Source organism: Lonchura striata, chromosome 1 (genome assembly GCF_046129695.1).
Source record: "Lonchura striata isolate bLonStr1 chromosome 1, bLonStr1.mat, whole genome shotgun sequence".
Classification (NCBI taxonomy): Eukaryota; Metazoa; Chordata; class Aves; order Passeriformes; family Estrildidae; genus Lonchura; species Lonchura striata.
Window position 1 is genome coordinate 21,008,343 of NC_134603.1, and position 12,518 is coordinate 21,020,860.

The 12,518-nt window shown below is 36.0% G+C and overlaps 1 protein-coding gene across 1 annotated transcript in view; it reads left to right on the forward strand.

Moving 5' to 3' along the window:
* Positions 1-12,518, forward strand: part of UBR5 (ubiquitin protein ligase E3 component n-recognin 5) — an 87,595-nt gene that overhangs the window by 55,578 nt on the left and 19,499 nt on the right. The window contains exons 22-38 of the mRNA XM_021529445.3: positions 2,355-2,481; positions 3,404-3,555; positions 3,955-4,050; positions 4,461-4,584; positions 4,912-5,009; positions 5,786-5,934; positions 6,366-6,457; positions 7,367-7,513; positions 7,612-7,730; positions 7,819-7,945; positions 8,045-8,174; positions 8,400-8,560; positions 9,067-9,306; positions 9,457-9,580; positions 10,166-10,277; positions 11,331-11,462; positions 12,092-12,349. Coding sequence (XP_021385120.1) covers positions 2,355-2,481; positions 3,404-3,555; positions 3,955-4,050; positions 4,461-4,584; positions 4,912-5,009; positions 5,786-5,934; positions 6,366-6,457; positions 7,367-7,513; positions 7,612-7,730; positions 7,819-7,945; positions 8,045-8,174; positions 8,400-8,560; positions 9,067-9,306; positions 9,457-9,580; positions 10,166-10,277; positions 11,331-11,462; positions 12,092-12,349 — 2,388 coding nt within the window. The remainder of the gene's footprint in view (positions 1-2,354; positions 2,482-3,403; positions 3,556-3,954; positions 4,051-4,460; positions 4,585-4,911; positions 5,010-5,785; positions 5,935-6,365; positions 6,458-7,366; positions 7,514-7,611; positions 7,731-7,818; positions 7,946-8,044; positions 8,175-8,399; positions 8,561-9,066; positions 9,307-9,456; positions 9,581-10,165; positions 10,278-11,330; positions 11,463-12,091; positions 12,350-12,518) is intronic.

The following is a 12,518-nucleotide window of genomic DNA, read 5'->3' on the forward strand; positions in this document are numbered from 1 at the left end:
TGGGTACAGGGCAGGTGGGGTGACAAAACAATCCGAGACAAAAAACCCAAACCAAAATAAACAAAACCTAACTGTGTAACTGAAGATTGTGTTACTATAAGCAGACAAGGAAGTCGAAATAAGGATGCATAGGCAAACTTAATCTGACTTTTCCTAATTTGAGTGCTTGTATTTGCAACCTTGACATTTTTTTCAGTAACTTCATTTGGGTGTAATCTAACTTTCTGAAAAATGAAAAATATGAACCTGATAGACTTGTGACACTCCTCTGCCTCTCTCTTTTTCCCTCATAAAACTTGTCCTTGAAGGAGATTAATATCTTTAGATTCAGGTCACATTCACCTTCTGCTGTAACTGTTAGTGATGAACAAGCTTATTTTCTCTTTATCATCTGGAGGGCAGTGGTGACTTATGTTACTGTCTGTGAGTTTCATGGTGATCTCTTGAAATGTAAACGAAGTTTGATTTAGAAGTAAAGGCTTCAGTTCCAGACATACAGATTCAATGTTTCTTAAGAATTTCTTAACAATTTAGTGCCACTTCCCGGCTAGTAGCTACTTGAGATTCTTTGCTCTTGTTCATGCCAGAAAGGAAATACTGAGAGCAGGGATAAGCTTGCTTCTTCTTTTTTTTTTTTTTTTTTTTTTTTTTTTTTTTTTTTTTTTTTTTCCCCTTTTCTTCTTTCTCACATCCTGTGCCTAGTTTTGCTATAGCTCTTGCAGTGTTGAATAAATTATAAATTAATTGCAGGAAAAGTGTCCAGACCGGAAAAGTTGGGGAGAAAGCTGCTCTGTTTCTGTGAATTGTTATCTCCTCAGTCTTGCCAATAGAAGGGATCTTGGGAAAATTATGTTTAAAAGAAATGTCCAAATCATGTGAAATAATTAAAAAGTTGTGATACTGAATTTCAGCTAAGGTCACTGAACACATGAAAACTGAGGGGTTTTGCCTGGACAACTGGGATGGATTTCATTAGACAGTAGAACAGCAAATCACCCATTAGAACCAAAGCATTTACAATTGATGGTTCTCAAAAAGAAATGCTAACTTTGTAAGTGGAATAGTGAAAATTCCATTACAGATCACTTTCTCCAGACCAGGTGAAACCTCTGCTGCAGAGAATGGTTGTATTGTTTGAGGGATTACTCTCAATAGCTGTGACCCCTTGTGTGAGAGGTCCAGAAGTGATGGGTCATGAGTTATGAGTTAGTGAGTCTGAGGAAGGAGCACAGAACAAATACAATGGCAGTTCATTTACAGCTATGAATCAACTCGTAGCTGGGGGCACAAGAGTTGTATTCTCTCACTGCTGACTGTTTAACAGTTGTCTGCTTTGGGTAGTTGGTGATCTTTTTCTGAGAAGCCTGCACATGCTTGTGAACAAGCAAAACCAAGGATCTCTTTTACTTAGGGTTGTGATGGCTGGAAATATTTAAAGAATAATGTTACTGTAACAGCTGACACACAGATTACCTTATTCTTTCTTCCTTTGAATGAAAGGTATTAACAGTACTTTCCTATTAAAAAAAAAAAAAAGGAAAGAAGGGAACTGTCATTGGTGAAAATAAGTGTGCAGGGAATGGTGACTCTCAGTTTGAAAAGCCTTTGAATAGAAGGTGAGCACTAGCCCTTGCAACTCTGAAAGCACTAGCCCTGAAAGAACAATCAGTCAATTTAAGAAAATAATTTCTTTGTTCAGAAATACACCTTTTCTGTTTAAAAACCCCCCCTTTTTAAAAAATAATCTTCTATATCTTGCTTTAATATTCTGTATCCCACTTGACAAAATTCAGTCCTCATTATGAGTAGAACCAGTAGGTGTTATGATGCTTAGGATTGTAGATGTTAGAAGAAATGCTAGTTCTTTCTGATGTAAACTAATTGTATTACCTTCTTATACTCCAAACGTAATTCTCCTAAGCATATTCATACCTAGAGTGTGTATATTACAAACCCAGACATTTGCATTATTCAGAGATACTCATTGTGAAGTGTGGTTTGTTTTCTTGTTCTCTTGGTCTAGTGTTTCGGTGTGGGTTGTTTTGGTGGTCTTGTTTGTTTATTGTTGTTTTTGTTTGGTTGGTTTTTTTAATTTTTATCAAGGATTTTTTGAGGTCTTGACTCACCAGGTGTCTGGAATCAGTTACATGATAGGACCTTGTCTGTTGATGATACTGAAAGCTTGTACAGAATCATTGTTAAGCTAATCTAAAATAAAAATCTGTATATGAACCTAGTCTGTCTCTCTAAATGAAAAAAGAACACAAAAAATAGTGATGTTCCATATTTTATACTCCTTTCTTATAATTTTCCCAAGTAAAATTTTAATACTGACACTTTTCTTAATTTTTCAGAAGCAGAGCGCTCTGAAAGGAACACATTTGCTGAAAGGCTCTCAGCTGTGGAAGCTATTGCAAATGCAATCTCTGTTGTGTCAAGTAACGGTCCAGGAAATAGGGCAGGATCATCAAGCAGCAGGAGGTAAACTGAGTAATGCTTTCTTCTTGTTTTCTGATTGCTAATTTCTGTATTAACTACCAATCTGTTATTAATTCTTTCCTTCAGTCTAGTTTAAGAATTGGCCTCTGTTGCTATCTTAAAATTGGATTTCAGTTCTTTAAGCAGCAAACTAGAGCTCTAGTGGTTTTTTGAACCCTTTTTTGTGTGAGAACTAATGGTGGGATATTTCTAATCTAACCTTGTTTTCTGGGGTTCGTGCTTTGTCTGTCAGTTGTGATGTGGATATGTTTCTCCTTGTGGGGAAAGGAAATTTGAGCATAAGCTCTAGTGTTCTTTATCAGTAAGTTTTCAGTATCACAGAACTACTGTGATGGTGTCCAGGTTTGTTTTAAGAGAATTTCTGAGGAAGATGGTCATTTAAGCAGATGAATAATAGTGAGACCAACATAACACCACTGGGCAAGAATTTAAGTTGATTCATTTTATTCTAAGCAGTCATTAAAAAGAAATTCTATCAAGACCTATTTTTTTATTCTTTCATTGACCTCTTATTTTAGTTAGATTTTAAAAAGCAGTAGCAACAAGAGCAAATCCTTGCAAAAGCTTAACTCTCCTGGTAATGAGCTTGGGCTAAAAGGAATGTCAGGTAGCAGTAAGAATGCCCATCAGCTGCTGCCTGCAAAAGGCAGTGCTGTGGTGCCTAGGAATGTATTCTGGGCTCAGATCTGACTTGAAGAATTGCTGAGTGACTCCTCTTCCAGAGCTAAAACATTCTGGTGCAACAAAAATGTAATGAAAAATACCTCTTGGCTCATGCTTATTTATGCTGAAATATAATGGTGATAAGAGGAGTTTGACTCCCTTTTTCAGTGTGAAATTTTTTTTAAATGTCTTCTAATTACAAATGAAAATGATAGTATTTCTGCCTTGGTTTTGTATTTAGTTTGAGATTAAGGGAAATGATGAGAAGATCCTTGAGAGCTGCTGGATTGGGCAGGCATGAAGCTGGTGCTTCATCAAGTGATCACCAAGACCCAGTTTCTCCACCAATAGCTCCTCCCAGCTGGGTTCCAGATCCTCCTGCAATGGATCCAGGTAAATCTGCTCATATATCACATTAGACTGTAGAAGGAGAAATTTGATAAAGAACTGATGACTTTTAAGGTGAGTAATAACTTCTTTTAGTCTCACACTGTAGTCTGTCTAATGCCATTGAGGTAGCAAGTGTTCAGTGAGATAACTTGAAGTGTTTACTGAAGACTTAACAGCTGTTTTTTAATCCAGTATATGTCTTTGTAATGCTGGTGTCAAACTGCTGGGAAGTCTGCTTTATAATGCTGAATTACATTATGGACCTAGGAATGTGGCCATTTGTGGGAAAGATTACCAGTTAAATACAGAAAACCTGCAGTGTGTTAGACATTGCAGCAAGAGCATGTTGTTAGGGATGTTTTTATGTATTGATATACATCCTGCTGTTCTGTTTACTGAAAGATGGTGACATTGATTTTATCCTGGCCCCCGCTGTGGGATCTCTTACCACAGCAGCGACTGGCACCGGCCAAGGACCCAGCACCTCCACAATACCAGGTGAGGACATACTGCTTATTATGCCTTAGAATGAAAATTATCTCAAAAGCTGTCTTTGCTTGCACAGACCTTCTGCATATGAAAATGCCTCTTATCAGATGAAGACTGGATTGAAGCAGAATTTCTCAAGTGTGCAGAAAGTAAATGAAGCACCGTACTATGTTTTATGTAAAAATATACATGGAGAGTGACAAATATGTAAAATTATGGAAATCAGTATGAAATTGGGATTACCCTCTGTATTTCAAATATAATTTGGAACTGAAATTTACAGTACTTCAGTGAAGTGTTGCTGAAACCACTGAATAGTCAATTTACCAGTTATTCACCATAGTGAATTACTTGCCTTTAGCAGGAAGTAATTTTTTGAGGAAAACCAGTTTCTCTGCAATTTTTTTTTCTTACTGCAGGTCCTTCTACAGAACCCTCTGTAGTGGAATCGAAGGATCGGAAGGCAAATGCTCATTTCATACTGAAATTGCTGTGTGATAGCGTTGTTCTACAGCCTTATCTTCGAGAATTACTGTCAGCTAAGTAAGGATTTTCATAAGAGTTCTCACTATCTTTTGTAATGTTATATTACCTTAAATAATTACATAGAAGCCTTTTTAAAAAGGTTACATAGAGGTCTGTTAGCTAAAGTTGAGAATGTTAGAATACAGCTGTATTGTGTCTTGCCATCCTTTAAAAGTATGTCTGTTTCAGAGAAGTAAAATAACCAATAGTGCTTATTTACTCTATCGTTTTTCTGTTTGCACAAGATCAGTGGTGCTAAGTTTTCATGTATTTGCATCCTATGTCTCCTGTTACAATGAAAAAATTCAGTGTTTTAACTTTTTTTGTTGGGGTTTTTTCGCCTAGGGATGCGAGAGGCATGACACCATTTATGTCAGCAGTTAGTGGCCGAGCGTATCCTGCTGCAATTACAATTCTAGAAACTGCACAGAAAATTGCTAAAGGTACAACAGTTTAAGTGATTGTTAGTGTGTGACTTCCTTCTAAACTTTGGCTGTAGATTGCTGCATGTTTTGGACATTTTGGTATTATGGGAGTATCTTTCTTTTTTGCAGTTTGTATATTCAGTAGATTTCTATGAATATTATTGCTTCCATGCTCTTTATAGTCTTTTTTGGCATTTAATTGTTCTATAAACCAGTGGATTAAGGTACTATTTTTTGGCAGCACAACTGTATCACATGGAACTTCCCTGCTGAAATTGAAAAAGCCTGATATGATACAGTGATATGCCAAGCTAGATCCTATTCCTGAAAAGAATTCTATACAAACAAATGTTTTGTGACTCTCTTGTGATGTTGGTATATAATTTTTTGGGAGAAATAAGTGAATTTGAATTTAGGAAAAAACTTAAGCACGTTAGAGCTTATCATACTACAGTTATGTAGGACTTTGTGTCAGACAAGAATACTCCTTTTAAGAATATAGTCCATAATCCTTCAAAATGGTGATTCATTGAATTGACTAAAGTATTAGTAAATTTAAAACTTATAGAGGTAATGGTTGTGTTTTTCAGTCAGGAATTTGCAGTAGCTTCTATAAGAAATAATGTGACAAGCAGAAAGTTTTCTCAAAAAGCTGTAACAGGTTTTATTCAAACTTCTGATGCTGTATGAGATTTTGTGATATCAAGCATCTGCCAAGAATAGATTATTTTCCTGGATATTTTTGGGATTTTTTTTGGGAGGTTGTTTTTAACACTGTTATTTTATTATTTTAGCTGAAGCAACTTCCAGTGAAAAAGAAGATGATGTGTTTATGGGAATGGTTTGTCCTTCTGGTACAAATCCAGATGACTCTCCTTTGTATGTTTTGTGTTGTAATGATACATGCAGCTTTACCTGGACTGGTGCAGAACATATTAACCAAGTAAGCTTTTTTCTTTTTTAAGACAAGTAGGAATGTGTTTCATCCATGTATTGTGTTAGTCTACTAAGCTGATTTTTAAATTATTAATTACATTGTTTAAATTACTGTGACTTTTAAGTCTGGTGTAAGTACTGCCTCCCCAAACTGCTATGTAGTCCCAAAGCCGACTGTGTTCCTCACAACATGGTTATTACTGGGTGTGGCTTTTCCCTTCTGGCTAACTTTGGCAAGAATTTTTATGGTCATGGCTCTTTGAAATTACTGAATATTCTAATGTAACAACTAAGTTTCACTTTCTAGAACTGACCAACTTCCTAGTTGAGGCATTAATTTAAACAAGTGCAGTTTCATTGTAACCTGAAATAGTGTGAGATTGCAAGCACTGTAAGGAAAAAACTATGCATAATACTTCTTTCCCCCCTTTTTTTTAGGATATATTTGAATGCCGAACATGTGGCCTGTTGGAATCACTTTGTTGTTGCACAGAATGTGCAAGGGTCTGTCACAAAGGACATGACTGCAAGTAAGTATTGTGTTCCATTTCTTGAAATTAAATCAGTATTTTGTGGTTTCCTTTGTTTACTGATACTTAATAATTTTTTTCATTATTTGAAGTGTTCCGAACTTGCAGAAGAGAACAGAGATTAATGAAATAGTTTTGTGTCTACTCTATAAGATTTATTTAATAGGTCAGAGTTGAAAGAGTAACCTGAAGTGGTTTTGTACTTTCCACTTCGTAGTATTTAGAGTAAAGGAATAATTCTCAAAGTGCATAATATTGTGAGAAATCTAAATAATGCTGTGTTTTCATTTTGGGTGCCCCTCAGAGTTTTATGAATCTTGAAGACAGATTATTCTTGTGAATTTTTGGAAAGAAACATAGGATATTAGTATTTTAAAAATCAACTGTAACAAAGGGAAAAGTGAGCAAACAATCAAGAAATCTCAGATCAACCTGACCCAAAGCTTTGAAGCTGCATGTGTTCTGTGCTGCTGTTACAGGGTGTAAAAGTTACAGCATTAATGTCCTAGCTATAATGAGCTAATAAATACAATTAAAAATATATTCTCGGTACCATAACAGTTACTGAGGTTTTACTGCATGTCATGAGTATTTTCAGCTTAACTTTCTCAGATGGAGGCTGTTTTAGGGAAGAATAAATGACCTTAGTTTAGTTTTACGAAGACAGTATGTAAAGCTCTGTAGTGAAACTGCCTTCTAAGATGAGTGTAGGAAACATGGATGACAAATGTCAAGTAGTGCCACATATAAAATCTGTATTTCTCTTTTTTAACCTAGGTTTTGTTATTTTGGTAGTATCAGAAACAAAAAACTGCAGAAAGAAATCTAAGCATGTACACTAACACCCTCAGTTTGTGTAGAAAAGATTTGGTATTTTACTGAACAGTTCACCTTTTCTATTTCTTGTAGGCTCAAACGAACATCCCCAACAGCCTACTGTGATTGCTGGGAGAAGTGCAAGTGTAAAACACTAATTGCTGGACAAAAGTCTGCTCGCCTTGATCTCCTTTACCGCCTGCTTACCACCACAAATCTTGTTACCATGCCAAATAGCAGGCAAGTTCATATTAGCATTGACTAGGGCAGAATTTTTAAAATTATTTTCTACATATATGTGGTATAGTGTATTTCCACTAACAATATTTTCATTACAGGGGAGAACATCTGCTGTTGTTTTTAGTACAGACAGTTGCCAGGCAAACTGTAGAGCACTGCCAGTACAGACCACCTAGAATCAGGGAAGATCGTAATCGTAAGACTGCAAATCCTGAAGGTAAGAGCTGTTTCAGTGAAGTAAATGGCAAGTTCCATATTTCAGTACCTCTTCCTTATGCTTTCTTGTGTTTTTTTTATCTTTCTAGATTCTGATATGCCTGATCATGACTTAGAACCTCCTCGTTTTGCCCAGCTAGCACTAGAACGTGTTTTACAAGACTGGAATGCACTGAAGTCCATGATCATGTTTGGCTCCCAGGAAAATAAAGACCCGTGTGTATCTACACATAGTTGTTGATGTAAAGTTTGATCTGATACTTGACACCTACTGACTTATATAAATTTATTTCTTTTCTTTTTGTTTTTTCCAAGTCTTAGTGCAAGCAGTAGGATAGGTCATCTTCTGCCTGAAGAGCAAGTTTACCTTAATCAGCAAAGTGGAACTATTCGCTTGGACTGTTTTACACACTGCCTTATTGTCAAATGTACAGCAGACATTTTGGTAAGCACTCTTAGCCATGTTTTACATAGGTTTTCTGAATAATATGATATTATAAGGTATCTCAGGTCATGTGCTTGGAAACTAATTTGAAAATAACTTAAAGTTAATCTTGGTTTTGTGAATTTATATTTTTATGGCTGTGATCTCCCTTTGAGTCTTAATCTCTCTTGTTTCATGCTTCAAAATTGCATACAACTAATAAGTTGTAATGACCTCTTTCTTCAGCTGTTAGATACTTTGTTGGGTACTCTGGTAAAGGAACTACAGAACAAGTATACGCCAGGACGCAGAGAAGAGGCTATTGCGGTTACAATGAGATTCCTGCGTTCTGTGGCAAGAGTGTTTGTCATTCTTAGTGTGGAGATGGCTTCCTCCAAAAAGAAAAAGTAAGTGGTGAAGATCTGTGTTGGTTGTGGTGGTTTTTTTTCCTTTATTTACGTTTTCTTCCTATATAATGAGTTGATAAAAATCAACAATAAGCAGAAACATCTGAATTGTTTTGTATTCTGTATACAGATTTGGAAAGATGCATGATAGCTGCCAGTATGTCACGTAACTTCTTAATGCAGTGCTTGTTAAACTTACATGTTCATACCAAACCTTTTGTTTACAGTGTCGGGTTTTGGAAATAGGTGTTTTTAAACATATTAAAATTACAGTGTATGGTTCGTTGTGAGTAGTAGATTTAGATATCAAGCCTTAGTCTTGAATTATTGAATGATCAATGTTTTTCACTGACTAGAATAGGTGCATATTGTTTCTATACATACAAATGCATGTATCTCTTAAAGATGATTTTTTGAGAAAAAAATTAGGACAGTTAATATTGCCATGAAGTTTTTGGGGAAAAAAGGATGTATTTGACATTTATCTTTCTGTATTTTATCCCCAGCAATTTTATTCCACAGCCAATTGGAAAATGTAAACGTGTGTTTCAGGCATTATTGCCCTATGCTGTTGAAGAGTTGTGCAATGTAGCAGAATCTCTAATTATTCCAGTCAGGATGGGAATTGCACGTCCTACAGCACCCTTTACCCTTGCTAGCACTAGTATAGATGCCATGCAGGGAAGTGAAGAACTATTTTCTGTGGAGCCTCTGCCACCCAGACCATCATCTGACCAGTCTAGCAGGTAAAACTTGTTAAAGCTTACTATCTGTTCTTTTCAAAGACTTCTTAAATGTGGTTTTATTTTAGTTTTTGTTAGCTTTGCATTAAGTGATATCCAGAGGTCCAAATCTACTTTTTTTGAGGATTTATTTTTATATATTTTTCTTTTAAGTTCTAGTCAATCTCAGTCATCCTACATAATAAGGAATCCTCAGCAAAGACGAATCAGCCAGTCACAACCAGTTCGTGGCAGGGATGAAGAACAAGATGATATTGTTTCAGCTGATGTAGAAGAGGTCAGTTTTCTTTTTGTAATTTTTTTTCTTCTCAATATAGCACACCTAATACATTAGCCCATGCTTTAACATCTGAATCTGAAATCCATGCATCTGATTTGAGAGATGTTAAGTAGTACTTCATGAAATATTAGAGTGCTGTAAGCACATTTAATAGAATTTTGTAATTGTAGTTTTCTATTTTATTTTACCCTGATTAAAATATTTTAAAGTCAGTACATGGCAGCTATTATGTAGCTTCTGTTAGAGAGCTAGAGGGTTTTTCAGCAGATAATAGGAGATTATACCTCGTCAGTATTTAGAAGCTAATTGTTGATTTTGTAGTCAGTTTTATACTTATAGCATTAAAATCTAACATCCAGAGTTGTTTTATTTGTGTATGTGATTTTTTCCCCACAATACTATAAACTGTACAGCCATGTACAACTACTGTGGCTCTAAGTTAATTTTTTATTCACATCAGTTCAATTTTGCTGTCATCTTTCTAAGATATGTTTTTTTAAATTAAACTTCGCACTGTTTGGAAAATTCATAGATTCTCTGATATTGAAGATAGTTTGGCATAATATTACGATCTCTTTCCAGGTTGAGGTGGTTGAGGGGGTGGCGGGTGAAGAAGACCATCATGATGAACAGGAAGAACATGGTGAAGAAAATGCTGAAGCAGAAGGACAGCATGATGAGCATGATGAGGATGGTATGTATAATGTACATCCTGCACATTTACTGCTTGAGTGAGAAAACTATGTATCAAAAAGAAAAGCATCTTTGGAGTCACCAGTGATGATGATTTGGGAGATTTGCACAAGTAGAGAGAATCCAAGGGTTCCAGACTGCTCATCTTACAGAAGGAGATGTGTAAAATTAGAGATAACATATAGTAGACAAATACATGAACTTTTTCTGGTTGAGGAGAAAATATTAAGTTCCCAAAGGTATCAGATGTTATTATATTATTGGTTAACAACATATTTTACCTTTTGTATTTGCTACTGTAAAATGTTGTTGATGGTTGGGACCAGTGTCAAACCATGACAATAGTAGATGTGTTCTCAAAAGCAATTTGAATCCTGGCAAGCTAATTCTCAAACTAATCACAAAGTACTAAATTATGGTTCAATATTTTGTAGACATAATTAATCCTGTATGAAAAAGTTTGAAATTAATATGCCAAGTCTTGTATTACTTAGTTTGGGGTTAGATAACCCAAAGCTATGATTTAAAAAAAAGGTTACCTTCTTTTTTCTGACTGTGCTTTGTGTTTCCAGTCAATCCATTTACAGTATAGAAAATGTGTTTACTGATTTGCTGAATATTCAAACATTTCATTCTTAAAGCTTAAAACTGGAACAGAACCTCTATAATTAATTAGGTTTTTTTAAAGTTTTCAAATACTCCTTAGATACTAGTTGAAGCAGCATATGGTAAATTGTCCTAGTACATGTGTATGAAGCGTTGTGGAGTCTTTTGGCTGGAGTGACTTATTTTGTATCCTAAAAGCCTTTACTTTCACTGTATGTTGAATGTACATGTACAGCACAGAGTCGGAACGGGTGGCTAATGCTGGAAAATAAGAAAACATGCTTCAGGTGTTGTTTGGTGTCTGCACTGCTTTTATGACCCCACTGTATATCCACTAACTTCTGCTGCACTAAAAGTGTCTGGGGCTTGTTTCTGTCTTATATGGGTCACCACAGTAATTATAATTTTGTCTTCTAAACATGAGATGTTTTTTCCATTGTTTTTATAGGCAGTGATATGGAGTTGGATTTGCTAGCTGCTGCTGAAACAGAAAGTGACAGTGAGAGTAACCACAGTAACCAGGACAATGCCAGTGGGCGCAGAAGTGTTGTCACTGCAGCTACTGCTGGGTCAGAAGCAGGTACACCACATCTTCTTCAATCTAATCTAGCTGGTTAAGTTTAGATATTAGGAGTAAGCAGACTCCTCCTTCCCTAGATTTCCTGTTTTTCCTTTGCTCTAATAGTAAGGTACTGTGCAGACTTTTTGGACAAGGAAATGCATTAAGATATGACCTACATTTTTTGCTCTTACAGAGCAGCTGCATGTGTTAGAAATTTACCATGCACTCTTGTGTAGTGAAATGAAATGGTCTTGCTATTTTCAAATGTAGTAGTTGAAAACAGTGGTTTATGGTTTAAATCAATACACAAAACCTGAGTGCTCACTGTACAGGTTTTTGAGAGCAACTGCCTTACTGTCCAATTTGGAAACATAACTTTTAGAATTCTTTTCCTAGGGGGGTAGAATTAGTAAAGTATTTTTAAATCAAATTACCTCTTAATTTATATTTTGAATTGTAAGTAGTCATACTGCTTTTTCATTACACCTGTGGAGAATTAGCAATATGTTATGATAATTTTCAATAGTGGCATTTGAACCTTTATAGTATAGTGTAGTTTCTCATGGAAGAAGTCTACTATGCTGACATGATATGTGTATATGTGCACAGGTGTGGAGTTGTCATTTATTGCTTATTTTTTCCAACAGGAGCTAGCAGTGTTCCAGCATTTTTTTCTGAAGATGACTCTCAATCAAATGATTCCAGTGACTCTGATAGCAGCAGCAGTCAAAGTGATGACATAGAGCAGGAAACCTTCATGCTTGATGAGCCTCTGGAGCGGACCACAAATAGCTCCCACGCCAACGGTGCTGCCCAGGCTCCCCGTTCCATGCAATGGGCTGTTCGGAACACCCAAAACCAGAGGACTACCAGCACAGCTCCCTCTAGTACGTCAACCCCAGCAGGCAAGTCTGAGTGAATTGCATGCATGAATGCCAGCTACCTCTGGCTTTGTTCCTTCCTCTGCTTTTGTTTATTCTCTTAAGGATGAAATCTTACCTCTTCGTCATACTGCTGACCTATCTTGACTGTTCCAGTTCTGAATTTAAAAAAAGGAAAAGATCTGTTGAGGTT